The sequence below is a fragment of the Lonchura striata genome, chromosome 17 (genome assembly GCF_050655825.1).
Source record: "Lonchura striata isolate lonStrDom1 chromosome 17, ASM5065582v1, whole genome shotgun sequence".
Lineage (NCBI taxonomy): Eukaryota > Metazoa > Chordata > Aves > Passeriformes > Estrildidae > Lonchura > Lonchura striata.
The window spans coordinates 997,705-1,025,686 of record NC_140719.1 but is presented as its reverse complement, the minus strand read 5'-3'; the positions used below and the strand labels follow the sequence as shown (position 1 = coordinate 1,025,686).

Below are 27,982 nucleotides of genomic sequence, written 5' to 3'. Positions count from 1 at the left end.
ATGCCCTTGGTGCAGGGGACACCGCAGTCTGTTCTGCTGTGGGTTCCCAGGTATTCAGTGCTGGGAGGAGGACAGAGGTGGCCCTTTGAGACACCTTGAGGTGCTGGGGATCTTCTCTGAACCCTGGACACTGGATTCAGTGCACAGGCAAAGGCAGTGGTGCCCCGTTTCAGACAGTACTGCTGTCCCCTGCACCTGAGGGGCTCTTTCTCCCAGAGCTCTGGGGAAGGTGTCCCCATCCATCTGTCCCTGAAGACAGGGTGGTGCTGGACTCTCACCACAGGGTGACACAGATTCTGGAGCACCTCAGCGAGGCAGTAGAGCAAAGCAGCCTCTTCGACCCACAGCATCCAGGACTGGAGGAGGAGCTGGAGTCGCTGCGCCGGCACCTGGAGGCCCTCAGCAGCCCTGAGCCCAGCTCCATGGAGACCCACTTCAGCAGCCAAGCAGGTGGGTTGTGTTCTGTCTGCCCTCACTACCTGTTTGGGCAGGGACAGATAGCGCTAGCTGGCCCAGCACCCAGCAAAGTGATGATGTGTTGCAGTGCCCTGCCACTGTCCCATATCGCTGCATTGGGCAGGGCCAGCTCTGGGGCCATGCCGTGTCCCTCATGCTGGTGGGCTGCTCTGACCTCCCACCTTGTTCCTTGGCAGGGTCTAGCTTCACACTGGCTTGGGCGGCCAAAGACCAGGGTGAGCTGCGTCGCTTCCTGATGCAGAACCTCTCCCTCCCCAACAGCACAACTGAGCTGCTCCTGGGCTCCAGTATTGACCTGCGGGAGGTGGGTAACCTCTGGGCTTTGCAGGGTTCTGTGCTACCCTGTGAATGGCACCCAGCTTGGATTTGTCCTACCCTGCCACCCCATGCCAGGGCCTTGCTGGGCAGGCAGGTGCAGCACTGGTGCTCCACTTTCGGCACACCTGGCAGTCATGTTCTCATCTCAATGCAGGTGTACCGGCAGTTTTTTGATTCCTTTCCTTTGGTACCTGATGAGACCCGTGAGCGAGACCTGTGGGATGAGTTTGGCCCGAGCAAGAAGATGACACAGCTGGAGGTGAGGAGCAGTCCTGTATGCAGGGGACATGGTAGGGTAGAGCCCATCCTCTTGTCCCCTGCATATCCCACTCTAAATGACCTGGGGTTGTCTGTCCAGTAGATGGGCCATGACAGAACATTGTCATGGTGCAGAGCAGCAGCAGGGATGTCTGGGGTCCATCCTGGTGCTGCCACCAGTTCTCCCAGTTTTATGAGATGTACCAGTACCTATGCCTGGGTTTTGCATTGCAGTGGGGGTTGGCGCTGCCTGGGTGGTGGCTGTGGAGGGAGCAGGGGAAATTGTTCCCTCCTTGTGTCTGGCATGTACGGTACCCCTGCTCCCTGCATCTGCACATCTTTTTTCTTCCCTGCCCCGTGGAGACCATGGATGCTGTGGGGCTGTTCATGTATGCTGTTCATGGGACATGCAAGGAGGGGGACCTGGGGGGAGCCTGCATCCCACCAGCCGTCCACATTCTTCATCTTGCAGAAGAGTCTACCCAGTGGCTGGAGAAGCCTGCAGGAACGGGTGGTTCACAGGGTGCTGCAGGACCCAGTGGCAGCCCCACACCGTCCAGCACTGCTCCGCATGCTCTCCCAGGCTCTGGGCCTCACCAGCACTGCTGTGGCACCTGCCATCTCTGATAGCCCCCAGGCCATTGTCACCGAGATGGAGGTGAGCACCTCATGCGGCAGCCTGGGGTGCTCTGCCAGAGCAGGCACTGCAGCGCTGTCCCTACAACTTCCTCCCCTGTAGAATGTCCTCTTCACTGGGCCAGCGCTGGAGCAGGTGACATGTGAGCAGTACCCAGGGGGACTGCACCGCCTTCTGCGCGTGTCCCCCAGGCAGCAGCCACTGCTGGCAGCATACCGGGCACTGGCCTGCAATGGCAGCCGAACTATCCGCCAGGAGCGCTTTGCCCAGCTGGCCTCTGAGCTCCAGAAGCAGCTGGACACCCCCAAGATAGTCAGCAGGGTGAGAGCTGGGCAGGTGGGGCAGGCTGGTGGCAGGGATGAAACTTGGGAAGGGTTTTCAAACTCAGTTGGTGTTGTGTTGGGATGTGAAGCAGTTAAATGGCCTGGCTTCTCCCTTCTCTGACATGAGTACCCTCCCCACCCAGCTCCATGGTAAGATCCCAGGTGGTTTCTCCTCAAGCACTTGCTTGAACGCTGCCTATTGGATGGGACTGGGTGTCTCCAGCATCTTCTTAGGTGTCCCTGCTAGCTTCTCTCCCCAGGACTGGCAAAGCCCTTGCTGGGCAAAATCCTGAAATTGAGGTCCCATTCCTTGTCCCACCCAAGCTTGATGGAGCTCCTTTGTAGGAGCAGAGGGACCACCCTTCCTGTCTTGAGTGCTATCTCATGTCCTCATGCAAGTCCTTGCCAGCATTTGCCACCATTCTCACTGCCTCATAGCTGCAGATGCACAGCAATGAGTCCAAGGCCCTACCTCAGCACAGCTCCAACCTTTTAACCAAGAAAGTGGAGTTGCTGCTGCTTGGGATCCTCGTTGGTTCCTTCCTAAAGGCAAGCAGACCCTGTTGTCCCAGCAATGTCCTTGTCTACACATACAGCTGAAGCTGGAGGAAGTGAACAGCACAGCCACCCAGCACCGCCTCCGTGCCCTCCTCGAGGACTTGGTGGAGATGGAGAAGGTTCTCCAGGACATGGACATCCTCTCAGCACTGGCTAAGCTGCTGCCCAGGGGAGCCTGTGCCAGCAAGGCTGTGCCACCCACGGCCAACAGCACCAGCTGGGCCAGCACCAATGCCACGGCTGGCAATGCCACGGCAGAGGAGGAAGAGAGCGCTGGGGAGAGCCTGTCTGGCACTGACAGCCGCCAGGGGCAGTTCTCAGCGTTCGTGCAGCTCTGGGCGGGGCTGCAGCCCATCCTCTGCGGGAACAACCGGTAGGAGCGCTGGGGGATGGCTCCAGGTTCTCCCTGTGCAGGCTCGTGGTGTCTCCGTTGCTGAGCAGGCAGGATGGGTGCTGTACCGCAGCCTTGTCCTGCAGCCAAGGATGCTCTCTGTGTTGGGCAGCACCACACAGGCACTGGAGTCAGTTTGAAGGCCTGTCAGGGGCAGGGGTGGGGGCTGCCTGCAGCAAGGGGTGCTGAGCCTGAAGCAGAGTAGAAAGCCTGAGCTCCTTTTGCAGGACCATTGAGCCTGAGGCACTAAAGCAGGGCAACATGAGCTCGCTGGGCTTCACCAGCAAGGAGCAGCGAAACTTGGGCCTCCTTGTGCATCTGATGACCAGCAACCCCAAAATCCTGTATGCACCTGTGGGCACTGAAGTTGACAAGGTCATCCTGAAGGTGAGGGTGCATAGGTTGGGACCCCTGTCCTTCTCCCACCATCCTGCTCTGAAGATGGGCTGTGTGGCCGGGAAGAGGTTGACTGCCAGACACGGGGAGTGGGAGGTGGACAGGTATCTCCATGACTGCTAGTCATCCCAGAGAGCAGGAAGCTCCTGCCTCTGCCTACTGTACCATTTTCTGCCTGGCCCCCAGGCCAACGAGACCTTCGCCTTTGTGGGCAATGTCACCCACTACGCCAGGGCATGGCTGAACATCTCCCCTGAGATCCGAGCCTACCTGGAGGAGGGCAGGCTGCAGAGGCGCATCCACTGGCTCCAGCAGGTAGGACAATGTGGTGAGAATGAACCTGCCTGGGATTTACTGCTGTGGCAGTGGAGAAGGGGTTGTCCTCCCCCCAGATACCCTGTAACTTCTTCATGGGATACTCCCTGGTGTCCACCTTCTCTTGTGGAGACTAGTCTGGATCCCTGCACAGTGTGCACACTGTTCCTTATCAGCTCAGGTGGAGCTTTGGGTCCTACCTGTGTCCGGGGGACAGTGACTTGAGAGGCAGGGCATACCCCAACTTCTCCCTGCATGTCTTCCTCTCTGTCTCAGTTGACCGCTGACCTCCACAAGCACCCAGAGATCCTGAATGTCTCTGACAGTGATGTTCTCCACAACTTTCTCAATGGCAACTTCTCCCTGCCCAATGCCAGCGTCCTGCTCCAGCAGCTGGATACCATTGACAATGCTGCCTGCGGCTGGGTCCGCTTCATGGCCAAGGTGAGGTGGAGCTCACCTGTGGGAAGGTTGAACCACCAACAGCCAGGCTCTGTTGGGCTGAAGAGGGTCAGATCCACTGAGACCTTTTTAAGAGTGTGGGACAGGAGCCCTGGGGAAGGTGGTGGCTCCTGCAGTGTCCAGAGCTTTGGGGTAGATGTCTAGCATGGAGGTGGTCACATGCTGTTGACTTCAGGGGCTGGGGTTGGCTTTGGGTGGCACATGCTGTTCTATCTGTAGGCTCTGTGTGCTGGACCCATCCAGGGCCTTGGGATCTTGTTAGCCTGCTGGAGCATGTCCAGAGAAGGGCAGTGGAGCCAGGGAAGGTTTTGGAGCACAAATCTGATGAGGAGGGACTGAGAGCTGGGGAAGCTCAGCCTGGAGAAAAGGAAGCTCAGGCGGGACCATCTAAGTCTCTGCAATTACCTAGAAGGGTGTTACAGCCAAGTGGGTTGGTCTTTTCTCCCAGGTTGGTCTTTTCTCCCAAGTGACAGGACAACAGGAAACAGGCTAAAGTTGTAGCAAGGGAGGTTTAGGTTGGATTTTACAGAAAATTTCTTCACTGAAAGAGTGGTCAACACTGGAACAGTCTGCCTGGGGCAGTGATACTACCCCTGTGTTCAAAAAGTGTGTGAATTTGACACCTGGTGGGCATGGTTTAATGCTGGGCCTGATAGTGTTTGGGTTAATGGACTCAGTGATCTTGGAGGGCTTTTCCAATCTTAGTGATTCTATGATTCTCCTCCCACTAGGTCAGTGTGGACATCTTCAAAGGCTTCCCAGATGAAGAGAGCATTGTCAACTACACGCTGAACCAAGCCTATCAGGACAATGTCACGGTCTTTGCCAGTATGTCCCTGGGAACCAGCTGTTCTCAGGGGTCCCTGAAACTTTGCCCTTCTCCATCTGTGCCCTGGAGCCACTGGCTTCAGGATGTGGGTCCCTTGGTGCATGTGTTGGGTGGATGAGGGGGCTGAGTATCTCGTGGTGCCCATCCTCTGCCCCATGCTGCTGTCCTGGCTCTCCCAATGATACAGCCTGCTGTCTGTATGCCTTTGTATCCTATGGGGGTCTCACATCCCCAGCTATGCCACCCATGTCATCCATGGCAACCTCACAGTGCCCTCCCCATCCCTGCCTGTTGCTGTGGGCCAGCTGATGTGGCTGGTCCCTGTGGACTCCCTGCTTCTTCTGCTGCCCACAGGCGTCATCTTCCAGACTAACAGGGATGGCTCATTGCCTCCCCATGTCACATACAAGATCCGTCAGAATTCCAGCTTCACAGAGAAGACCAACGAGATCCGGCGGGCATATTGGCGGCCTGGCCCCAACACTGGCGGCCGCTTCTACTTCCTCTATGGCTTTGTCTGGATCCAGGGTAAGTGTCAGTGCCCTGCTACAGCTGCCCATGGTCCTGGCCCCTCTGCGCTCAGCTTGGCCTCTCCTTCTCCTCCACAGACATGATGGAGCGTGCCCTCATCAACACATTTGTTGGCCACGATGTGGTGGAGCCTGGCAACTATGTACAGATGTTCCCGTACCCATGTTATACCCGAGATGAGTGAGTAACACTCACCTGCAGGACCTTCCTCCTTCCACTTTGCAGACCAGGATACTTTAGCTGGGAAAAGAGAACAAGTTTGGGGGCCAGAATGAGATTGGTGACCCTGGGAGTGATGATCAACCAGTTAAGTCCAATTCCTTGGACTACCAGACTCAGGAAGGCGGGGGAAAGTAAAGGAATGGCACATGGATCTGTTGGTGGTTATGGATTACCGTAGTCTGGAGGCAGCACCTGTAGAAGTCCCAGAGCCACTAACTCTCCTGGGCAGGAGGTTGGAGAGGGCCCCACCCACACCAGGTTAAGCAGGGCCCCAGGCGGAGCCTATGGTTACTACTTGCCTACAAAGGCTTGCCAGCCTCACACTGGATTGTCTGTGGACTCACTGGAGAAGTCCTTTTAGGGCACTAAGGAGGAGCTGGGTTAGAGACTGGTTATCCCTGAGCAGTGAGAGAGCCACTCCAAGTCCCCTTGCCCCGAGTCTCTGCAGGTCTCTGTGGCAGTGCCACCATCAAGTTCTCCCCTCTCTTCCTCTACCCCATCAGCTTTCTCTTTGTCATTGAGCACATGATGCCCCTCTGCATGGTGATCTCCTGGGTCTATTCAGTGGCCATGATGATTCAGCACATCGTGACAGAGAAGGAGCATCGCCTGAAAGAGGTAGGGATGGTGTAAGGGATTCTTGGGGTGGAGTAGGCATATCTGCACCCTACATTCTGTGCTGTGTCCCTGGTCACCTTCCTTGTATTTCTGGATTACATGAACTAGGGCAGATGGACATCCCAAATCCCTGGGCAGAGCTGGTCCTTCTGAGTGTCCCCATCATGAGATGATCCCTGGCCAGCACTGGAGGGAGCTGAGCTCCTTGGTATCCCAGTAGAGGATTTCCCAGTAGAGGGTGCTGTGTCCTGCCCACTCCCAACAGCTCCCTTGGTACTACCCCTTGCCCTCCCAGCCCAGTGAGAATGGAAGCAGGGGTGCACAGGGTTGGGAACAGTCCCACTGAGTAGTTTTGGCCTCACAGGTGATGAAGATGATGGGCCTGAACAATGCGGTGCACTGGGTGGCTTGGTTCATCACTGGCTTTGTCCAGCTCTCCATCTCAGTCACGGCCCTCACTGCCATTCTCAAGTACGGCAGGGTCTTGATGCATAGCGACGTCCTCATCATATGGCTCTTCCTTGCCATCTATGCTGTGGCCACCATCATGTTCTGGTGAGCTGCCTGTTCTGTGCTGGGGAGTAAAGGGGCATGGGCAGTGCCCCATGGAGCAAGGGTGCTGGGAGCTATGTGGGCAAAGGACAGTGGAGGGGCACAAGTTCCTCCAAGCAGCTGATGCGGGGAGCCAGTTTATTGCCTCAACACCACCAAAACCAGATGGTGTGGGGAAAGTCTTGGTGGGGTGTGTTCCAAGGAGATGCTGTCCTCTCTGCAGCTTTCTGGTGTCAGTGCTCTACTCCAAGGCCAAGCTGGCCTCTGCCTGTGGAGGCATCATTTACTTCCTCAGCTATGTGCCCTACATGTATGTGGCCATCCGGGAGGAGGTAGCCCATGACAAGATCACGGCCTTTGAGAAGTGCATTGCGGTGAGTTGGCTGCTGCAGCTGGGAACACATAGCCACAGGTTTGCCTCAGGTACCTCATGTCCAGTAAAAAGCCACCAAGCTGTCAGCAAGCTCTGGGCAAGCCATTGCCTGTATGAACCAACTTCCTGTGGGGCTTTGGAGGTATCTCCAGAAGGTTTGGTGCCTCTTAGGGCCTGGAGCATTTCCACAGGGCTGGGTGGGGCACACTAGGTAGGAATTCACCACAACCTGTTCTGGAGCTGGCCTGCGGTTCCTGCTGACCTCCCATTCCCTTCCCTCCACCTCTTTACAGTCCCTCATGTCCACCACGGCCTTTGGGTTGGGCTCCAAGTACTTTGCGCTGTATGAGGTGGCTGGTGTGGGTATCCAGTGGCACACCTTCAGCCAGTCACCTGTGGAAGGAGATGACTTCAACCTCCTGCTGTCCATGATGATGCTGGTCGTGGATGCCATGGTGTATGGGGTGCTTACGTGGTACATCGAGGCTGTGCACCCGGGTACGTGTGGGCAGAGGGGCATGAAGGCACCCCAGACCTTACAGGAGCCTCTTTGCTGGGGGACACCTGCCCACATGTCCTTATCTGCTAGTGTCAGCTGGGTGTCTCAATTCAGGGGCTGGCTGTAGCAAAGCCAGATGTCCACAGCTGAGATATCAGTCCCCCTTATCCTCCCCTTGTGGAAGCATCTCAGTCACTCCCTGGTTTTTTCATTGTAAAGCTGAAGCATGAGCCAACCCAATCTGAATCCCAAAGGAATTTGTTTCCTGGCACAGCCCACAGAGCTACCCTGAACTCAGCTGGCTGGAGTGTTCACAGCCCGCACCCTGCAGTGGTGACCTGACCTGGGAAAGCCCTGAAGCCTGTGCCCATACCAAGCTCTGACCCCAGTCTTCAGCAGCTTCTGCATGGCCCTGACTGTAGGGTTGGCCCTGACTCCCTGGGGCTGTGGTTGCAGGCATGTTCGGCCTGCCACGGCCCTGGTACTTCCCTTTCCAGAAGTCTTATTGGCTGGGCAATGGGCGCGTGGAGACCTGGGAGTGGACCTGGCCATGGTCACGCAACACCCGCTTCAGCATCATGGAGGAGGATCAGGCCTGTGCCATGGAAAGCCGGAGGCTGGGTGAGAGCAGCTGGGGGTGGCAGTCGGTGGCACAAGGGTGGCTCTGGCTCTGCTGCAGGGTCTTGCCTTGGCCATGGACTCCTGTGCTCTTGTCAGGGCAGGATGCTGGGCCAAGCACTTTGGCTTCTGGGAGCTGCCACTTTGGCATGGGAGGGGGAAAACTGGTGAGAAGCAGAGGGGAAGCCACCATGGGATGGAGGCGGGTTGATTAATTCCCAGGGAACCCCATTCAAAGCCTGGCTTCCCTGCCCTCCCCTGGTTCCTCACCATCCTACTGTCACAGCAGAGGAGACAAGGGGCATCGAGGAGGAGCCAACCCACCTCCCCTTAGTCGTCTGCATTGACAAGCTCACCAAAGTCTACAAGACAGACAAGAAGCTGGCGCTAAACAAGCTGAGCCTCAACCTCTACGAGAACCAGGTTGTGTCCTTCCTGGGGCACAATGGTGCAGGCAAGACCACCACCATGTGAGTGCCTGTCCAGGCAGACAGCGATCATGTTCCTCTGGCCAGCTGCAGGGGCTTTGGGATGTCTCTGCAGGGCCCTGTGACAGCTGGTACCATGCCCAGAGGGCAGCAGTGTGGGTGTGGGGCTGTCACAAACATGGGACAGGAGTAGGCTCCTCTGCCTGGGGCCCAGCAGATGCTCCCAGAGGTTGCATTGGATGGGATTGGAGCCAGACTGAGGAATATGAGCTCACTCACATTGTTGCCTTTCTCCGTCCATCCAGGTCCATCCTCACTGGCTTGTTCCCTCCAACATCGGGCTCTGCTACCATCTATGGCCATGATATCCGTACGGAGATGGACAAGATCCGGAAGAACCTCGGCATGTGTCCCCAGCATAATGTGCTCTTTGACAGGCTGACAGTGGAGGAGCATCTCTGGTTCTACTCACAGCTCAAGAGCATGGCGGAGGAGGAGATCCGCAAGGAGATGGACAAGTAGGCACCCTCCAGCTCCTTTGTCTTCATCCATGCCTTTGGCATGAGTGAGTCTTCTTCCTGCTGGCTGTGCTATGGGGGGCGATCTGGTGGCAGAGGTGTCCCATGGAGCAGTTCCACCAAGAGTTTTCCCACCCTTGGGGTGTCAGGCTGTGGAAGTGATCAGGAGACTCTTGTAGCCTGACTGCAGCTGGGCAATCCCAACAGCTGCAGGCTGCAGATATCGTGGGGAAGAGGCATTACATACTCCCCACAGGTGCTGGGCACCAGTACAGCCCCCCCAGCATTCCTGGTGCTTCTGCCCTGTCCCCAGGATGATCGAGGACCTGGAACTCTCCAACAAACGGCACTGCCAGGTGCAGACTCTCTCAGGCGGCATGAAGAGGAAGCTGTCGGTGGCCATTGCCTTTGTGGGTGGGTCGCGGGCGGTTATCTTGGATGAGCCCACAGCTGGTGTAGACCCATATGCCCGAAGGGCCATCTGGGACCTCATCCTCAAGTACAAGCCAGGTGAGCAGAGCTGGGCAGAGCCTAGCATGCTTCTCTGTGGCAGCTGCAGCCCCTCTGCTGAGGCTTTGTGCTGCCATCAGGGAGGACCATCTTGCTCTCCACACACCACATGGATGAGGCTGACCTGCTGGGGGACCGCATCGCCATCATCTCCCATGGCAAGCTCAAGTGCTGTGGTTCCCCGCTGTTCCTCAAGAGCACCTATGGTGATGGCTACAAGCTGACGGTGGTGAAGAAGCAGTCAGACACCAGGAATGGCACAGGTCTTGCGAGCAGTGGGATCCTTTGTTAAAGGAGTATATGGCACCAGGCCTTCTTCAGCTTAGCAAAGGAGAGGTCAACACCCAAGTACTCCCATCCTGAGTTTCCTTAGGCCATGTGGAGGGCAGAGGGGATGGGGCAGAGGTGTAGGAGGTCCCATTGCTCAGCCTTAGTTTTTCCCAGCTGGGTCCTTGGCCAGACCTTACACAGTGGCATTTTTCTCTGGGTGCCGGTTGTGTTAAGCCTGTGGGTTGCCCTGTGGATTGAGATGTCCAGTGTGGGCCACATTGCAGAAGACCACCCCCAGGCCAGTCAAGGTGATCAGGAAGCCCCTATGGCACTGGGGGGTAGGGGAATGCGGGAGGTCTTGGAGGGAGCCCACGTGTGAGCTGACCGATGGGTACTGTCTCTCTGCTCCAGAGCCAGGCCACAGCCCCCTGAGCCACTCCTCTGTCAGCCCCTGCTCTGAGCCTCGTGTCTCCCAGTTCATCAAGAAGTATGTGGCCTCCTGCCTCCTCATCTCAGACACCAACACAGAGCTCTCCTACATCCTGCCCAGTGAGGCTGTCAAGAAGGGCTGTTTTGAGAGACTCTTCCAGGTACCTGCAGGGGCTGGCAGAGTGGGCAGGCAAGGGGCTGTGGCACTGTGGACATCTGCCCTCCTCACACAGCACTTTGCTCCCACAGCACTTGGAGCAGAACCTGGAAGAGCTGGACCTCACCAGTTTTGGGCTGATGGACACCACGCTGGAGGAGGTCTTCCTGAAGGTGTCTGAGGAAGACCAGTCTCTGGAGAACAGTGACGTGGGTATGGGTGCTTGTTGGGGGCACAGGGTGCTGCTGGGGCTAGTGACGGGCTGTGTGATCTTGATGGGCTTGGTGGCTGCAGGAGTCTCCTGTCCCAACTAGAGGAGAGATTTCCAGCAGAGCCCACCCCGGCCAAAGGCAGCCAGTCTCTGCTCCACTCTGGCTTTACTCTTACGTGGAATATTGGCTAGCTCTGGTGTCCTCAGCACAGGTCTCCGGGTGACACCATGGAGATGCTTCAAGGGATGGAGCACCTCTGCCATGGAGCCAGGCTGGGAGAGCTGCGGATGTTGACCTGGAGAAGAGAAGGCTCCAGGGAGACCTTATGGCAACTTCTAGTGCCTAAAGGAGATATGAAAAAATGAGAGGGGGATTTTAAATGGGCAGATAGTGTTAAAACAAGGGGGAAATGGTTTTAAACTAAGAGGAAAGGTTTAGATTAGATATTAGAAGGAAATTCTCCCCTGTGAGGATGGTGAGGCCCTGGCACAGGTCATGCAGAGGAGCTGTGGGTGCACCATCCCTGGAAGTCTTCAAGGCCAGATTGGATGGGGCTTGGAACAACTTGGTCTAGTGAAAGGTTTCCCTGCACTTGGCAGGGGGCTGGAATTAGATGGGGTCCCTTTCAACCCAAACTGGTCTGTGATTCTGTGATACGATCCATCCCCAGCTGCTGCCATGCTGCACTGTAGAGCAGCATGGCTGGTGGCAACCCACATTTTTTCTTCCAGACATGAAGGAGTCCAAGGATACCCTGCAACCACCTTCTTCTGAGCTGGGTCCAAAGTCTGAAGCCAACGGGGAGCCCCTGGCTGAAGCGGCCGTGCCAGAGAAGCCCGAGGTGGAGCTCAGCAACCTGGTGACCTGCTCCAATCTGGCACAGTCGCAGGCATCCCTGCGCTCAGTGTCCTCGGTGGGGTCTGTGCGTGGTGATGAAGGTGGGGCTTATTCTGAATTCTTTGGGGATTATGCGCCCCTGTTCGATAACCGGCAAGACCCCGATAACATCAGTCTGCAAGGTTGGTGCTGCTGGTGCCTGGCCAGTGGCAGGGGCTGGGGAAGGCACTTAGCTGGAACATGGAGGGTTCACCCAGGGTGGGCAGAGCTGGCCTGGTCCCTCAGGGTATCTGGTTGTGACTGAGATGGGTGTCTGTGACTGCTGGGATGAGAGCCCATGGGGAGGGGGCTAATGGGGCATCCAGCAACACAGCACCCAGACAGCCACAGTCTGGGTTGAAGGGCTGGGAACAGGCTCTTTCCATGAATTTGCACCCTGTGGTGGTCGGCTGTGCATGAGGGTCTTGTGCCAAGGCGTGGAGCCAGTGAGAGCGGCCAGTGTTGGCTCTGCCTCTGCCTCCTGTGGGTCTCCAGTGCCACCTTGCAGACTTGCCCCACTAACATGGCCCCTTCCCACACTGTCACCAGTTGTGTTTCTCTTCTTGGTCCTTGGGCACACAATCACCTTCCAGGTGATGGCTTCACCTTTCATACCCTGTCCCAGGTGCAAGGCTCTCCCCACCTGGATGCTAGGATTGCTGGATAGAGAGGGTGTAGGCAGGTGCCTTGAGCTTATTGCTGTAGTCAGAGATCCTGTTCAGGATTATCTCACAACTCTTGTGACTAATTTAGGGATGTGCCACCTCTTTCCCCCACCAGGGCTGTGGGAGGCAGAGCTGGGGCAGTGCTGTGACAGAGCTCCCACTGTCTCACTGGGACTCCCACCTGTGTCTTGTCCCCTGTTCCAAACTGTGCTGACCCCCTACCAGCTGGCAGAGCTGATGGGAAAATGGAGGGGTCCTAGAAAAAGCACCAAATTATTTTTTTTTTTTTTTAATTATTGTCTTAAATTTTCCTTTTGGGGCCAAGGGGAACCTGCCAGCCAGATACCATGCTTCTGCCTGCACTGCTGCTGTGGCTTGGTGGTACACTTGGGTTTGGGTGCTGCCCTCACCCTTGGGGTGGCTGAACTGGGCTGGATGTCGGGCTCAGCTTCCTGGGAGCCCAGGCAGGTGTGGGAGCAGCTGTGCCAGACAGCTGATGTCTCTCTCCCTCCTAGAGCAAGAAGCAGAGGTGGAAGCAGAGGACCGTGACCTGGCAGGTCGGGGAAGCTTCAAGCTGGAAGGCTCATGGCTGAAGCTGCGCCAGTTCCATGGGCTGATCATCAAACGCTTCCACTGTGCCAAGCGCAACACCAAGGCCCTCTTCTCACAGATCCTCCTGCCTGCCTTTTTTGTCTGTGTGGCCATGACTGTGGCGCTCTCCGTGCCCGAAATAGGTGCATGCAGGCCACCTACCTACCTGCATGCTGGGCGACCTGTTCTGCCTCTCCCAGTGTGGCCACTGGGTGCAGAAAGGCAAGGCCAAGACAGTCTCCCTTGTGTGCTGTGGTACTGTGAGTACCAGCAGGTTTCTCTTCTTGTCCCCACAGGTGACCTGCCACCCCTCATCCTCTCGCCATCCCAATACCACAACTACACTCAGCCCAAGGGCAACTTCATTCCTTATGCCAACGAGGAGCGGCATGAGTACCGGTGAGAGCTGCCACTGATGGTGACCAGCACCCCGTGCCCAAGGCCCATCCATGGGACTGTAAGGGGAGCGAGTTGGGAGGGCAGTAGGCCTAGTGCCAGGGCTGGCTCAGGCTTGGAGCACAGCCTGGCTGGTGCCATGTCCCCTGATAGAAAACAACCTCTGTCCTGGCCAGGGTGTCTCTGGGAGATGTGCGAGCCCCGACACTGTTACTAGCAGCTCAGTCATGCAAGGCACAGGCTGTGTGTGCCCATGATAAGTGCCAAGGCCTCAGGGAGGTCCTGAAAGAAGTTAGCCATGGTGCTGAGATCTGTGTCTCCTGCTCCTTGCTCCCGCAGCATTAGGCTGTCTCCCGATGCCAGCCCTCAGCAGCTGGTGAACACTTTCCATCTGCCCTCTGGTGTGGGGGCCACCTGTGTGCTCAAGACACCCTTTAACAACACACTGGACCAGCCCATGCAGACCCTCAACCTCAATAGCAATGAGTCCAAAATGCTGGCAGCCAAGTACTTCGATGCCATGTGCATCGACTCCTTCACCCAGGGCCTTCCGCTCTCCAACTTTGTGCCACCACCTCCATCCCCGGCTCCCTCTGACTACCCCATGTCAATGGATGAGGACCTGCTCCATGCCTGGAACTCTACAACCTTCTCCACTGTTAAAGGTATTACCTATGCTGGGTGCTTTTGTGTCTGGGATTTGTCTCCAGCAGGGAGGTGATGCCTATCCTCACAGAAGTGGCTCTTGGGACTCCTGGGAGTACCTGTGGTCTGGCCTGGCCACACAGCAGAGCTTTGTAGGGCAGAACTTGTGGCTTTGGCCCTGGAACACTGTCTGCATTGGGCCCCAGCCATGCCAGTAGAACCCCTTGGATGGGACACTGTCACAAAGCCCTGTGGCCAGCCTTGTGTCACCTTTGCTGGATGTGGCCCCCAGCCCTTTCTTTCTTTAGCCACACCTCATGGCCCACCTCTGAATCTCTGTCCCCCCAAAGCTTTCTGCGTGTCCATCTCTTGGTCACCAGGTCCCTACCTGCCCAGCCACCCAACCCTCATGCTGTCTCCAGCAGCTGGAGCAGGCAGGAGCCTGACTGAGCCACTTCTTCTGCTCCTCAGGGACTGTGACCTCAGCCCCTGCCCTGCCCCGCATCATCCATGAGCCCATCAAGTGCACATGCTCCATGCAGGGCACCGGCTTTTCCTGCCCTAGTGGCGTGGGGGGCCATCCCCCACAGATGAAGGTGGTGACAGGGGACATCCTGACAGACATCACAGGGCGCAACGTCTCTGAATATCTGCTCTACACCTCGGACCGCTTCCGGCTGCACAGGCAAGAGGGGAGGCTGGGAGGGTCTGTCCTGCACCATAGAGCAGGGATGAGAACCAGGGGCCTGGGGACACTTGCCCCAGGGTGCCAGCTGGAGTCAGCAACGTGCTCAATCATGGTTCCACCCCTGGAGGTGGAGGATAGCAGTTGCAGCTTCCTCAGCAGTGCCTTGTCCCACAGGTATGGGGCGCTCACGTTTGGAAACGTCCAGAAATCCATCCCGGCCTCCTTTGGAGCCAGGGCTCCGGCCACAGTGCGCAAGATTGCTGTGCGCAGAACAGCTCAGGTGGGACAGCACTGCACCTCAGGGCAGGGGAGATAGGTGGGGAAGAAAGGGGGCAGCAAGGACCCCTGGGACTGCTCTTCTCCATTGCTCTCAAGTGCTTTGGGTGGCTCCAGCCATGGGGGAGTGCTCAGCGGGTCTGGCCCAGCACAGTCAGCAATGGCCTGTTCTCCCTACAGCTTTGAGCACAGGACACCTGCCTTGTGGGTGGCCGTCCATCCCATCTCTCCCAGTACATCATTGGGCCCAGCTCTCTTGCCATCTCCCATTGTTCTTCTCTCCTCCTCCAGGTTTTCTACAACAACAAGGGCTACCACAGCATGCCCACTTACCTCAATGCCCTCAATAACGCCATCCTGAGAGCCAACCTGCCCAAGAGCAAGGGCAACCCTGCTGCCTACGGTGAGGATTTGCAGGTGTTTGGGGGCAGGAGCATGTCAGGAACAGCATTAGAGTATTATCCAACCAGGCTCCAAAGTGCAGTTTTCACCTTGGGCCAAGCAGGCTAGTGTCCAGCTAGAACAGGGGTTCACACACCTCAGCTCTGAGATATGAGAGCTGGGATGAGCTCTTTGCCATGCCTGGGCTGGAATGTCCCAAAGTGCTGCCTGAAAGTGGCTGGGCTTGTGACATGTCTAGGGGTGCTCTCCAGTGAGGGGAGGGCTTGGCCTTGAGGTGCTGAGTTGTTTCAGAGGGCCCAGCTCCTCTTGAGCTTCAGGTTGAAAACCCATCCTGCTCACAGCCAGGACCAGACAGACTGGGGACAGGGGTCTGTGTCCCAAGCCAGTTTTCATGCTTCCATGTTTCTTCTTGGTCGTTATTGCAGGCATCACAGTCACCAATCACCCCATGAACAAAACGAGTGCCAGCCTGTCCCTGGATTACCTGTAGGTCCAAGGAGAGGGTCTGAGGGAGGGTGGCTTTCCCATGGGAGGTAGGGGGCTTTTTCCTGGTGGTTGCATGGGAAGGCCAAAGCTTCTGCTCCACAGGCTGTGTGGTGGTGAGGGACAGGGTGGCTGTGATGTGGGGGTCCCTGTGCCATGCCCTGATCTGTGCAGTGACTGTCCCACACCAGGGTGGGTGGCCCTTCCCCAGGCAACTGAGGGTGATGGAGTCCGTGCTCTCCTTGCTCCCCATCCAGCCTGCAAGGCACAGATGTGGTGATTGCCATCTTCATCATTGTGGCCATGTCCTTCGTCCCAGCCAGCTTTGTGGTATTCCTGGTGGCTGAAAAGGCCACCAAGGCCAAACACCTGCAGTTTGTGAGCGGCTGTGACCCTGTCATCTACTGGTTGGCCAACTACATGTGGGACATGGTAAGCAGGACATACGGCCTCACTGGCCAAGCCTCCGGGGCTGTGCCAGGGAGTTGGCAGTCACAGAAGTTTCTGTCTTCTTCAGCTAAACTACCTGGTGCCAGCCACGTGCTGCATCATCATCCTGTTCGTGTTTGACCTCCCAGCATATACCTCTCCCACCAACTTCCCCGCTGTCCTCTCCCTCTTCCTGCTCTATGGGTACGTTGCTCAGAGGAGGGTGGTCAGGAGGCACCAGGGATGCCTCCAGAGTCTTATGGGGTGGTGGTTTTAAACTAAAAGATAACCATTTAGACTAAGAAGAAATTTTTCATAATGGAGGTGGTGAGGCCCTGGCACAGACTGCCCAGAGAAGCTGTGGTTGCCCGATTTGTAGAAATGTTCATGGCCAGGTTGGACAGCTTGGAGTGCTAGTGGAAGGTGTCCCTGCCCATGGCCAGGGACTGGATTAGATGACCTTGAAAGGTCCTTTCCAGTCCAAACCATTCTGTGATGTTCTGTAGCCCCCATAGCTGGTTGGAGTGTAGTAGCTGTGGGGGCTGGGGTAGGAGAGCCTGGGAACAGCAGGATGGAAATGGGCAGTGCCCATTTGGGAGAGGCGCCCATTTGCCAAAGGCTGGGGGCCCCTCTGCTGCCATACTGACGTGTGCTGCTTCTCCACGCCTCCCCAGCTGGTCCATCACCCCTATCATGTACCCGGCCTCCTTCTGGTTTGAGGTGCCCAGCTCTGCTTATGTCTTCCTCATTGTCATCAACCTCTTCATTGGCATCACAGCCACTGTCGCCACGTTCCTGCTGCAGCTCTTTGAGCACGACAAGGTATGGCATTCACAGCTCTACTGAGGGCCACCAGGAAGGGTGATGCTGCCATCTGTTTGTGGGGCGGCTCAGGCTGGGAGAGACCTCAGGAGGTTTCTGTTTCCAGCAGGATCAGCCATGAGACCTGACTGGGCTGGATCTTGGGGATGTGATTCTACCACTCACTCAGGGTGTGTGTGATGGTTATGTTCTCTTTGCTGTTCCCACAGGACCTGAAGGTGGTAAACAGCTACCTGAAGAGCTGCTTCCTTGTGTTCCCTAACTACAACCTGGGCCATGGCCTGATGGAGATGGCCTACAATGAATACATCAATGAGTACTATGCCAAAATTGGTATGGCCTCTTGTTCTATCCTTCCCTTGTGCCAGGGCATGTAGAGCTGGAGGGGACTACAATGCTGGCACATCCCCTCTGCCTGCCCCATGGGAGTGTCCTGAGGCCCAGAGCAACCTGGAACAAAGGGGATGGACTAGATGGGCCACAGAAAAAGACATGGCTGAGGGTCAGCTGCAGCATGGTGCCAATATTGCTGAAAGTGGTTCCTTGGGCCATCCCAATTAGCAGCCCCATGGGGAGAAGACGGTGTGAGCCCTGACAGAGATGTGTGGTTCTGCTGATGCTGCACACTGTCTGTGGTGGGCCATGGTGGGTCTGTGCTGTGACAGGAGGGATGGGGACTGCAGGGACTCTCCTTACAGACAGGGTTTCTTGGGGGCTGTGCTGCCCAACCAACGCAACCCTTTTGCCACTTACAGCTTCATCCTGGCCCAGAAGCTCCTGCGCTCTCTTGTTTTTTGAGCAGTTTCTGTACATAATCCAGGTGCTGCTGGCATTGTGAGGGACAGTTTTGGGTCAGGGTTTGACAAATCCTACTGATCCCACTCTCAGCTGGGTTGATTCATCCTACTGAGGTTGAAAAGTTGCCAGATGATTTCCACAGCACCCATGCTCTGAGAGGGTATTGTATTGTGGTCAGCCCAGGCAGCTGTGGTGGGTGAGCAGTGTCATTGTTATGGGTCAACTCAGGAGGGACAACCAAGCTGTCTCCATGGGAAGGTGTCCCCAGCTGCTCTCTGCTCTTCCTCCTATTCAGGGCAGTTTGATAAAATGAAATCACCCTTTGAATGGGACATCGTGACACGGGGGCTTGTTGCCATGACAATTGAAGGCTTTGTTGGCTTCTTCATCACCATCATGTGCCAGTACAATTTCTTCCGGAAGCCCCAGTGAGTGTGGCACAGGGCAGGGATGTTGGGGTAAAGATTTGCCATTGGAATCCTTGAGCTTCGGGCTGCCCTTCTGACAGTGTTGAGTGGGAGCTGCCCAGTCCTGTCAGGGGTGCAGCTCCTGCTCCCACATTCCCTCCTGTCTCTACCCCCTCCCACAGGCGCCTGCCTGTCTCCACCAAACCCATTGAGGATGACATTGATGTGGCCAATGAGAGGCACCGGGTCCTGCGTGGTGACGCCGACAATGACATGCTAAAGATCGAGAACCTCACGAAGGTGGGGGCTGCATCAGGCTGCAAGGAGACTCCAGGGACCAGCCCAGCCCAGGGATGTGGGTGGGACAGTGGGTCCAGGTGGCTGCTGGTGGGCTGAATCCCCATCCCCTTCCCTGCCAGGTGTACAAGTCCCGCAAGATTGGACGCATCCTGGCTGTGGACCGGCTGTGTGTGGGTGTGCGCCCTGGGGAGTGCTTTGGGCTGCTGGGCGTCAATGGTGCGGGCAAGACCACAACATTCAAGATGCTGACAGGGGATGAAAGCACCACAGGTGGAGAGGCCTTCATTAATGGACACAGGTAAGGGGAGCCTGGGGGCTGCCTGCTCTCCTGGGGATGGGATGGGGTCTGCTTGGAGGGCTCCCAGGATAAAGCACCATGAGTGAACTTGTGTGTCCCAGTGGGACTCTGCAGCCTTGTGTCTTCCTGGGTGACCATCAGCTTTGGATGTAGGTCAATAGACAGTGGCCCTGTGCTGAGGCTGCCCAGTGGGGTTTTACCTGGGGGAAGATGTTCCAGTGTAAAGGCATGTGAAAGGGGGCTTAGCAGTAGTCCTCACAAAAATAATTCCTTTTCCCCACAAACCCTCAATCCTCTCCCACAGCATCCTGAAGGAGCTCCTGCAGGTCCAGCAGAGCTTGGGCTACTGCCCCCAGTTCGATGCGCTCTTTGATGAGCTGACGGCCCAGGAGCACCTGGAGCTCTACACCCGCCTGCGTGGCATCCCCTGGAAGGATGAGGAGCGGGTAAGGCTCTGGGCAAGCAGTTGGCAGCATCCAAGGGCTGGTGCTGTGCCACAGGGATGGCTTCTCACTGGACAGCAGCGGCAGCCTGAGCCAGTGCTCCTGCTCTCGTGGTAGTGCCATCCTAGTATGGTCAGTGTGCCCACATAGGCTGCCAGGGCCAGGCATATTCATTCACAGGTCCTCACCAGTGCTCACGGCTGTGCCAGGAGCCGACATGGGGCTTCCCTGACTGGCACATGGCTAGTAGTCCCCTCAGCAGCTGATGTGCCAGGAAGCCCAACCCCTGCCTGCTCTGCCAGCTCCGTAGCCTTGGCAGGATGACAGTAGTCCCCCACGCCTTGCAGGTAGTCAAGTGGGCACTGAAGAAGCTGGAGTTGACCAAGTATGCAGACAAGCCTGCCAGCACCTACAGCGGGGGCAACAAGAGGAAGCTATCCACAGCCATCGCACTCATCGGATACCCAGCCTTCATCTTCCTGGTGCGCCCTGAGGGTAGAAAAATGACTCCGGGTGGGAGGTGCCCACCCCCTCCTTCACCACACACCATGCATCTCCTGGAGTGTGGGATGGTGGCCTGAGCTGGACGCAGGCCAGGAAAGGCTGGCAGGGTCCGTCCCAGGTCTGGCATGTCTGAGGGTGCTGTCTATCTCCCAGGATGAGCCAACCACAGGGATGGACCCCAAGGCACGGCGCTTCCTCTGGAACCTCATCCTGGATGTCATCAAAACGGGTCGCTCCGTGGTGCTTACATCTCACAGGTCCAGAGGGGTTCTGTCCCCATGATGCCTCCAAGCACCTGGGGTGCTCTGTGGGAGGGAGAGGGCTCCCCAGCATTTGGCTCCCCGGTCCCTGGCATGAGCAGCATGGGGATCCTGGGACATCCTCTGTTGCCTTCTCTCAACCCTGGTGGTGGGGCCACAGCACTTGGGTAATGGCCTGGGAGGCCCAGCTCTCCACCTACCCCCACCATAGCCCTGGCATTGTTCTCTGGTGCTCTCCACTGAACCCTCCTTTGTCACACCAGCATGGAGGAATGCGAGGCCCTCTGCACCCGCTTGGCCATCATGGTGAATGGGCGGCTCAAGTGTCTCGGCAGCATTCAGCACCTGAAGAACAGGTAAGAGCCTGGCAGGAGCTCAGAATGCCTGCATGGCGCCCAGCAGTCTGTATGTGCTACTGGGCAGGAGGGGGTTGGATCCCCATGCTTGGGTGACAGTGTGGCATCCATGACAACATACCAGCCCTCTATGTGGGTGCTGCTTTAGAGGTGGGCAGGGAACAGGGTCACTGAAGTGCCAGTAGTGGCTACCTGAGAGCATCATCCCCTTCCATAGGGTCATGGGGGTGCAGATGAGGGGACAGGTTCTCATTCGGTGCCTTGTTCCTGTGCAGGTTCGGTGATGGCTACATGATCACAGTGCGCACCAAGTCCAGCCTCAATGTCAAGGAGGTGGTGAGGTTCTTCAACCGTAATTTCCCTGAGGCTGTCCTCAAGGTGAGCTGCCTATGGTGGCCATGCTGTCCCCTGCCAGCCCCCACTTCAGGGCACAAGCAGCCTTCATCCTGCATGGGGTGATGGGAGGGAATCTGGGAGTGAGGGTTCAATGCCTCCTTGGTGATCACCCCCCAGGAGCGTCATCACACCAAGGCCCAGTACCAGCTGAAGTCGGACCAGATCTCACTGGCACAGGTCTTCAGCAAGATGGAACAGGTGGTGGATGTGCTGGGTATTGAAGACTACTCTGTCAGCCAAACTACACTGGACAATGTAAGACCAGAGACAACACGGGCAGCTGGATGCTTGTCCCACCGGCATCCAGGAGTGCCAAAGTGCCAGGCAGGATCTGCCTTTGGGGCAGGGATTTGAGCTAGATGGGGAACATGGTGGCAGCCACTGCACGGCAGGATGCCCTGGGTCCCAACCTGGCAAGCATGGGGTAGAGGTGCTTGCAAATACCTGAGTCTCCTGTCTCTTCCTCCTCAGGTGTTTGTGAATTTTGCCAAGAAGCAAAGTGACAACCTAGAGCAGCAGGAGACCAGCCCCAGCAGTGTCCTGCAGTCACCCCTGGAGCATGTGCTGAGTCTGCTGCGCCCCCGCACCGCACCCACTGAGCTGCGGGCCCTCATGGTGGAGGAGCAGGAAGACCTGGAGACTGACGACGAAGGCCTCATCAGCTTTGAGGAGGAGAGGGTGAGAGGTTGTCCCCAGATTTGGGTGTTCTTGGTCCCACCCATGTCTTTGCCACAGACCCTGGGACTGGGTGCTGTGACATCACAGAGGTGACACAATAGAGTGGCTGGGTCTGGGAGAGGTAGGGGCTCTCTGCTCTGCCGCCTGTGCCAGACTTTGGTCCTGGGCATGCTGGATAAGTGGGCAGCCCCTGAGCCCTGCCTCTCTCCCTGCTCAGGCTCAGCTCTCCTTCAACACGGACACTCTGTGCTGAGACTCTGGCGACAACCATCTGGTCAAGCCACCAAACCGTTTTGGCCTCTCCTCTCCCTTTGCCCCGTGGAGTGGAGTTGCCGCAGCTGTAGCCACATGCCAGGGAGGACACAGTGGGTACAGCAATGCCTGGAGGGACCTTACAAGCTACCACTGGGGTGGCTTTTGCCCCCTTCAGCTTCACCAGAGCATCACCGTGTGGTGCTGGGGGTATGGTCTTCAACATGCCATGGATGAAGACCATGAAGGAAAAGACATGGCTTGGTGCCAGCACTGCCAGCCCCACTTGCTTTGGGGCACAACAGGCCTGTGAGTGGTGCCTTTGGACACCTACTCTGGGGACCCTTGGTTGTGGGTACCTCCCCAGGCCTGGCCCTGTGGAGCCAGAAGGATGGCTGCTTCCACATCACCCCAGGCTGATGCTGCCCTGGGCACCACTGGGGCAGGTGCTCTGGTCCTTCATCCATAACCAATTTCTGCCACCAGTGGGATGTCACTGGGAGTCTCAGCCTCACTAGTATACATCCTGCCCACCCTGGGGTCTGTTCGCCCTGGCCCTGCCTGGCCTTGGGTACTGGCTTCGTCTCCAGGCAGCAGTGCTGTTGCAGAGGCATGTGGTGGGCAGAGGGGTATTTCACAGGGTATTTCACATGCTGGCACCAGCTGTTTATCCCCTTTGCCCCATATCATGTCCCTCACCCTCAAGTCTCTGATCCTGCCTTCTGCCTGTCCTCACCATTTGTTTCCCCTATCACAGAGCATTGCTGCAGCTCTGCCACCTTTCTGCTGTGTCCCCTTCCACTTCGCTTTTGCCCTGACACTTGTTCCTCAGTGTCCAGCCCTGTACAAGGAACCAGCTGCACTAGATTCTTATTGTTGGGTCACTGGTGGTACTGGGGGAGTGGTTGCAGCACCGCAGGTTGGCTTTGGAAGCTGGTGGTGGGGTGGCCTTAAGGTAGGAGGTCGGGACAGTCTGGGTGGGTGCCAGCAGCCTGGCAGTGGTGGCTGGGGTGGTGGGGAGGGAAGGATGGACTGCAGTAGTGGGACTGGCAATGTCACTGGCCAGCAGCGGGCACCCTCTCTGTCAGCAGTGCCCCTCCTTTTTGCAGAGGGTCCTGCTGCTATGTCACCCACGGGGCCTATGGCTGATGCCTGCAGCTCTCAACAAGCTGCAGCTGTGCCCAGAGGTGGGCCTGTGATGCTGACCCCGCCCCCACCACTGCTGGGTGCCACAGTCTTTGGCAGCACCTCAGGATGGCTATGCACCTTCCTGGCGAGCAGCCATGGTCTGTCTGCCCTGTGTGCTCTGATGCTCTCTCTGCCTCCCTAGCACAGGCTTGGCTGAAGGGCCTGAGCAGCATTAGGAACCTCAGCTGACTGCTATGGGAGGTGGGGAGAGGCTGGCTCTGGCCCCATTTGGGCACAGGAGCAGGGCCTGACCTCATCTGTCCCCTTGCCCTCTGGTCCTATCATGCTGATATACCACCTGCTATGGATTGTGATCTAATATACAGTATTTTCAATAGGGGGAAAACGGGGGAAGAAGCTCTATTTTCAGATTTTTCAGACTTTTTTTTTTTTTAATGGCATATAGGAAACTGGCTGGATCTGGGATGGATTTGGAGAGCACAGGGGCGCAGCCCCCACCAGTGTGCCCCTGCTCTCGAGCTGGCCACACTCTGCGTTCCTCAGGGGATGCTAGGGGACAAGCCAGCTCAAAGTTTACCCTCTGCCATCAGGGAGAGGGGATAGTGTCATCTCTGAGTCCCCAGCTGTCACCTTGGTGGTACCCTGGGGCACCCCAGGGTGGGCAGTGCTGTTGTGCTCTGGGCTTTATCCTTGGCCCATACCTGCCACACTACACTCTTGTTCCAGGTTACTGCACCCTGGTCACAGAGTGTCTTCCCCGTCCACCCAGTCTTCCCCTGCCACCGTGCTGTCATCCGCATGGCTTCTGAGGGTCAGTGGAAGTGCCCATACAGCCTGGGTGGCCATGGTGGCCTACCTGCCATGTGCTTAGTGCTGCCTGGGCACAGTCGCTGTGCTACAGTCAGTCCAAAGGTGGTAGGTAGCTACCAGTCCAAAGAAGGTAGCACCCCAGGGCAGGGGTGGCTGCTGCCTTAACACTTCATTGAGTTTGGCCCCGCTTCCAGCCTTGCCTCTCCCTCCACGTCCTTGGCCACCAGCCGCGGGCATGGCGCCAGTGCCATGCTAAGCCCTGGGTGTGGGGCCCCTGGGGGTGGGGACATCTTGGAGCTGCCTGTATATTGCTACCAAACAAAAAGATGAAATGTGAAAATAATGATCGTTTTAAATAAAAAACAATAACTAAATCCATTGAGGCTGTGTAGTTGGGCATGAGAGGAATGGCAGGGCTGGCTGCCTGGGAAGGCCTGGGCTGAGGAGGAGAGTGGCAGTGCCCAGGGTGGGGGTGCAGGATCCTGCTAGGGGCAGGGAGTCCTGGGGCACAACACAGGTTTGTGCCCAGTGCTTGTCATCATTCAAGCAGGGTTGGGTGGCTGGGGGTACAGGCAAGAGTGGCAGCAGCTGGCAATGCCACCAGCTGCACTTACTGGCCTGGGGTTGGCAGCAACCATAGTTGCAGGGCCCCATGATGGGGTGTCCCATCTGTGCCATGGGGCCAGGCGTGGGTGGGAACGGGTGCACCCCGAGGAGGAATGTGGGCTGGGAAGGGCGGTGGTTTCAGCTGGGGCACTCAGAATGCAGCCAGCAGTGCAGCAGCAGCCGCCACGCAGCATGGCCGAAAAACCCCAAATCCAGCTCTTTATCAAGGTAAGGGGGGGTCCTCAGGTAAGTGCCCCAGGCCACTGGTGGCCCTGGCAACCAACCCTGGCAGTGCTGTGGTGGGGTGACTGGGCTGCCCATGCCCACTGCAGTACCCAGATGTGAGGCACTGGGCAGGCAGGGGGGCAGATAGTGGGTAGCTGGGTAGGCAATGAGGCTGACAACAGGCAGTGGGGCAGGGCAGACGCATAGTGGGGCACAGGCAGGGGGCAGCAGGCAGTACAGGCAGTGGGCAGCTCGAGCTCTTTTCCAGGGCATGCTGCTTGCTGCTTCCCTCCCTGCAGCCACAGGGGCTGTGGGGGCTAAACCTGGGGAGGCTGGACCAGATTACCCCTGAAAGCAGGGCCTAGCAGGCCAGCACCACAGCATCTGCCTGCACCTGCCAGGCCCTTCCTAGCCACAACCTAGCCAGGGCAGTCTGCCTGGCTGTGCAGGCCAGGACAGGGCTCACCTGGGATTGTGGCTGGGGTTGACAGGGCCACCGGTATATGTGTCACCTTCCTCTGGCACATCTCTGCTGCTGGACTGTCCCCTGCCACCCCTGCTGCCACTAATGCTCTCAAGCCCTTGTCCCACTGGCACTGTGAGGCTGCCGCAGCCAGGAGGTCCTTGTCCCCAGAGGGTGCCGTGGCCAGCACCTGCTGTGCTATGTGGCTGCTCTGGGGTGTGGCACTGAGGCTCAGGGAGCAGGCAGGGGCCAGGAGCTGGCACCTTGCCTGGCATAGCAGGTGCCACACACAGGTGCACAGCTTTCCAGATTGGGCTGGGGCATGTGCCTTAGCATCTTCACTCTGTGTCCTCTGGGGCAGATCCCACTGAGGCCATGCCAGGGTGAAAGGGCAGCTGAGCTCTCCTTCTGTGCCCACAGGCAAGCGAAGACGGGGAGAGCATAGGGCACTGCCCCTTCTGCCAGCGGCTCTTCATGATGCTGCTGCTCAAAGGGGTGCCCTTCACCCTCACCACTGTGGATGTGAAGAGGTGAGTGGTGTCCCCCTCCCAAGGGATGCCAGCCCTGGGGCCAGGATCATGTGCAGGGTGGGGGGTTGGTAGGTCACCAACACTTTGGGAAGGGATGTGAAGGGTGGGCACTATGGGATGCATGGAGCTTTTTGTACCTCCCCAGGTGACCACTGGTGCTTGGGGGAGGTTGGGAGGTATTTCCTTGGGAACACACTGAGGCAGATGGGGCCTGAGGGCACCACCTTGTGCACCAGCCCACCAGAACTCCCTTTGCTTGAGACACTTGCACAGTATGGACACACGTACACACACACACACACTGTGCCTTGCAGAACCCTGGACATGCCAGGCATCAGTGGTGTACCCATCTCCCATAGGGCGCTGGATGTGCTGAAGGACTTCGCACCAGGTGCCCAGCTGCCCGTCCTCCTCTATAACGGCGAGCCCAAGACCGACACCATCACCATTGAGGAGTTCCTGGAGGACCAGCTGGGCCCCCCCATGTCAGTGGCTGGTGCTGCCTTGAGAGGAGGAAGGGCCCCCCACAAAGAAGGGCAGGACAAGCTGAGGGATGAGGGGGCTGACAGCACATGAGCCTGTCAGCCTCTGGTACCTGCCTCAGCTGTGCCCATGTCCCCATAGGTGCCCCAGTCTGGTCCCACAGTACCCGGAGTCAAGCCTGGCTGGGAACGACATTTTCCACAAATTCTCTGCTTTCATCAAGAACCCAGTACCTGCCCAGGACAAGGGTGAGGAGCAGGTGGAGGAGCACCCCATGCAACCTCTTGGGTGCCACACCCCAAAGCTTAGCCTGGTCACACTGAGCTTTCCCAGTCCCCCCACCCAGTCCAGTCGGGTCTGTCTAGGTACTGCCCTCTCCACACGGGCCAGTGTGACTATGCCAGGTCTCTGTGGGAGGGCCGAGGCAGGTGCCAGCCTGAGCCAGGTGGGAAGAGGCTGACAGGTGCTGCCTGGACACCTGGGCTGGGCTGGCAGGAGGCCACAGCAGAGCAGGGGCCCTATGCCTGCAAGCAGGGCTGTACTGTGACCTGGCCACCCTCCCTGCAGCGTTGCAGCGGAGCCTGCTGCGGGCCTTGCTGAAGCTGGATGACTACCTGAGCACCCCTCTGGAGCACGAGCTGGCCCAGGACCCCCACCTCCAGGCCTCCCAGCGCCATTTCCTTGATGGAGACCACCTCACGCTGGCTGACTGCAACCTGCTGCCGAAGCTCAATATTGTTCAGGTAAGCCATGGGCATCCCAGCACCATGCCCTTCTCCTTTCCCTGGCATCCCTATGTGCTCACTCTCCTCTTGGTACCTACAGCAAGCCCCTGCTCCTTTCCCAGTTGGTCTCTCAGTTCTGTGGCCCACAGCATCCCTTTCCCCAGGAGCCCCGCCCAGCACCATGTCTTCCTACAGATCCCGCTCCTCTCTGCATCCCGAGTGCCAGCCCTCCACTGTGCTGTCCATGAATGTCTCTGGCTCCCTCCCACCCTTCCCAACTGGTGCCTGCCACGGTGGTAGAGCCCTCCTTGGCACAGTGTCAGACAAGTCTCCCCTGCTTGTACCTGCAGGTCGTGTGCCAGCATTACCGCCACTTTGGGATCCCCAAGGACCTGCGGGGTGTGTGGCGGTACCTCAACAGTGTCAGTGAAACCAAGGAATTCCAATACACCTGCCCCAGCAGCCAAGAGATTATACAAGCCTATCGTTCTGTGGTCCGGGCACCGCAGTGAGCTGGGCACGTGCCCTGGTGGGTGCAGGGCCAAGGCTGGAGTCAGGCAGGAGGTCAGCGCCCACCCTGCCCTTGCCTGCAGGGGCTCAGGAGAGCTGTGCCCTTTGCACCCAAATTCCCTCCACTGGCACACAGGTGCTGGCGGCAATCTGCAGTACGCTCAGCCCCTTTTGTGCCACCCACCCTTCCTCACAACCAGGACAAGCTCTGTGACTCCTCAAGCATGAGGATGAGGGCAAGAGGGCACAGCCACAGGCACCATCGGTGCCATAGCTGTGCCCAGCTGAGGGCAGGAGCAGAGTTGGGGACAACAAGCTGCCCTGCAGCCACTTGCACAGGCAGGCACACTGTGCCACCCACCTGGGCAGCAGGCACCACAGGGTACCCTCACACCTGCACCAGGTGAGGGGACCTGGTACAGTCATAGAGACCTAAGAACAGAGCTGGAGTGGGATAGCATAGGCAATGGGCACAGGTCAGCACCCCCAAAACTCACTATTAGGAAGCTCTCAATAGACTTGGGGGTTGCAAAGCAGGGAAAGCCCAAGCTAAGCTTCAGAGTTCCTGGAAATCAATAAAAGCTTTGCAAGTAAGACCAGTGTGAGTCTGGAGTG

The 27,982-nt window shown here is 57.6% G+C and overlaps 2 protein-coding genes across 9 annotated transcripts in view; both read left to right on the top strand.

Annotated features, from left to right (window-relative positions):
* ABCA2 (ATP binding cassette subfamily A member 2) overlaps nt 1-24,199 on the top strand; it is a 33,871-nt gene extending 9,672 nt beyond the window's left edge. For 2 of the 7 annotated variants that reach the window (XM_021533632.4, XM_021533636.3), the window contains 46 exons: nt 284-450; nt 654-781; nt 950-1,054; nt 1,526-1,711; nt 1,793-2,011; nt 2,610-2,944; nt 3,190-3,349; nt 3,545-3,673; nt 3,950-4,117; nt 4,867-4,963; nt 5,319-5,492; nt 5,573-5,675; nt 6,221-6,335; nt 6,700-6,890; nt 7,111-7,261; nt 7,554-7,758; nt 8,216-8,380; nt 8,664-8,847; nt 9,111-9,323; nt 9,637-9,833; nt 9,914-10,096; nt 10,515-10,693; nt 10,782-10,902; nt 11,633-11,920; nt 12,958-13,176; nt 13,330-13,432; nt 13,769-14,094; nt 14,546-14,759; nt 14,937-15,042; nt 15,330-15,441; nt 15,866-15,926; nt 16,181-16,355; nt 16,441-16,556; nt 17,027-17,174; nt 17,384-17,507; nt 18,268-18,400; nt 18,562-18,679; nt 18,799-18,977; nt 19,282-19,423; nt 19,768-19,902; nt 20,078-20,181; nt 20,448-20,540; nt 20,816-20,918; nt 21,054-21,191; nt 21,408-21,614; nt 21,832-24,199. In XM_021533632.4, coding sequence (XP_021389307.1) covers nt 284-450; nt 654-781; nt 950-1,054; nt 1,526-1,711; nt 1,793-2,011; nt 2,610-2,944; nt 3,190-3,349; nt 3,545-3,673; nt 3,950-4,117; nt 4,867-4,963; nt 5,319-5,492; nt 5,573-5,675; nt 6,221-6,335; nt 6,700-6,890; nt 7,111-7,261; nt 7,554-7,758; nt 8,216-8,380; nt 8,664-8,847; nt 9,111-9,323; nt 9,637-9,833; nt 9,914-10,096; nt 10,515-10,693; nt 10,782-10,902; nt 11,633-11,920; nt 12,958-13,176; nt 13,330-13,432; nt 13,769-14,094; nt 14,546-14,759; nt 14,937-15,042; nt 15,330-15,441; nt 15,866-15,926; nt 16,181-16,355; nt 16,441-16,556; nt 17,027-17,174; nt 17,384-17,507; nt 18,268-18,400; nt 18,562-18,679; nt 18,799-18,977; nt 19,282-19,423; nt 19,768-19,902; nt 20,078-20,181; nt 20,448-20,540; nt 20,816-20,918; nt 21,054-21,191; nt 21,408-21,614; nt 21,832-21,867 — 7,255 coding nt within the window. In that variant the 3' untranslated portion in view covers nt 21,868-24,199. Of the gene's footprint in view, nt 1-283; nt 451-653; nt 782-949; nt 1,055-1,525; nt 1,712-1,792; nt 2,012-2,609; nt 2,945-3,189; nt 3,350-3,544; nt 3,674-3,949; nt 4,118-4,866; nt 4,964-5,318; nt 5,493-5,572; nt 5,676-6,220; nt 6,336-6,699; nt 6,891-7,110; nt 7,262-7,553; nt 7,759-8,215; nt 8,381-8,663; nt 8,848-9,110; nt 9,324-9,636; nt 9,834-9,913; nt 10,097-10,514; nt 10,694-10,781; nt 10,903-11,632; nt 11,921-12,957; nt 13,177-13,329; nt 13,433-13,768; nt 14,095-14,545; nt 14,760-14,936; nt 15,043-15,329; nt 15,442-15,865; nt 15,927-16,180; nt 16,356-16,440; nt 16,557-17,026; nt 17,175-17,383; nt 17,508-18,267; nt 18,401-18,561; nt 18,680-18,798; nt 18,978-19,281; nt 19,424-19,767; nt 19,903-20,077; nt 20,182-20,447; nt 20,541-20,815; nt 20,919-21,053; nt 21,192-21,407; nt 21,615-21,831 lie in introns of those variants that run through there. The other 5 variants (XM_021533637.4, XM_077787878.2, XM_085593941.1 and 2 more) reach the window with 5 other exon arrangements.
* A 311-nt stretch (nt 24,200-24,510) lies between these two features.
* CLIC3 (CLIC family member 3) lies at nt 24,511-27,963 on the top strand. Of its 2 annotated transcripts, XM_085593996.1 has the most exons (6): nt 24,512-24,659; nt 25,540-25,649; nt 26,009-26,134; nt 26,274-26,380; nt 26,700-26,875; nt 27,208-27,963. In XM_085593996.1, exons 1-6 carry the CDS (start codon nt 24,588-24,590, stop codon nt 27,367-27,369), a joined length of 753 nt encoding a protein of 250 aa, XP_085450122.1. In that variant the 5' UTR covers nt 24,512-24,587; the 3' UTR covers nt 27,370-27,963. The 2 variants fall into 2 exon arrangements, with proteins under 2 accessions (XP_085450121.1, XP_085450122.1); XM_085593995.1 differs by lacking the exon at nt 26,009-26,134 and having other exon boundaries at nt 24,511-24,659.
* The last annotated feature ends 19 nt before the right edge of the window (nt 27,964-27,982 follow it).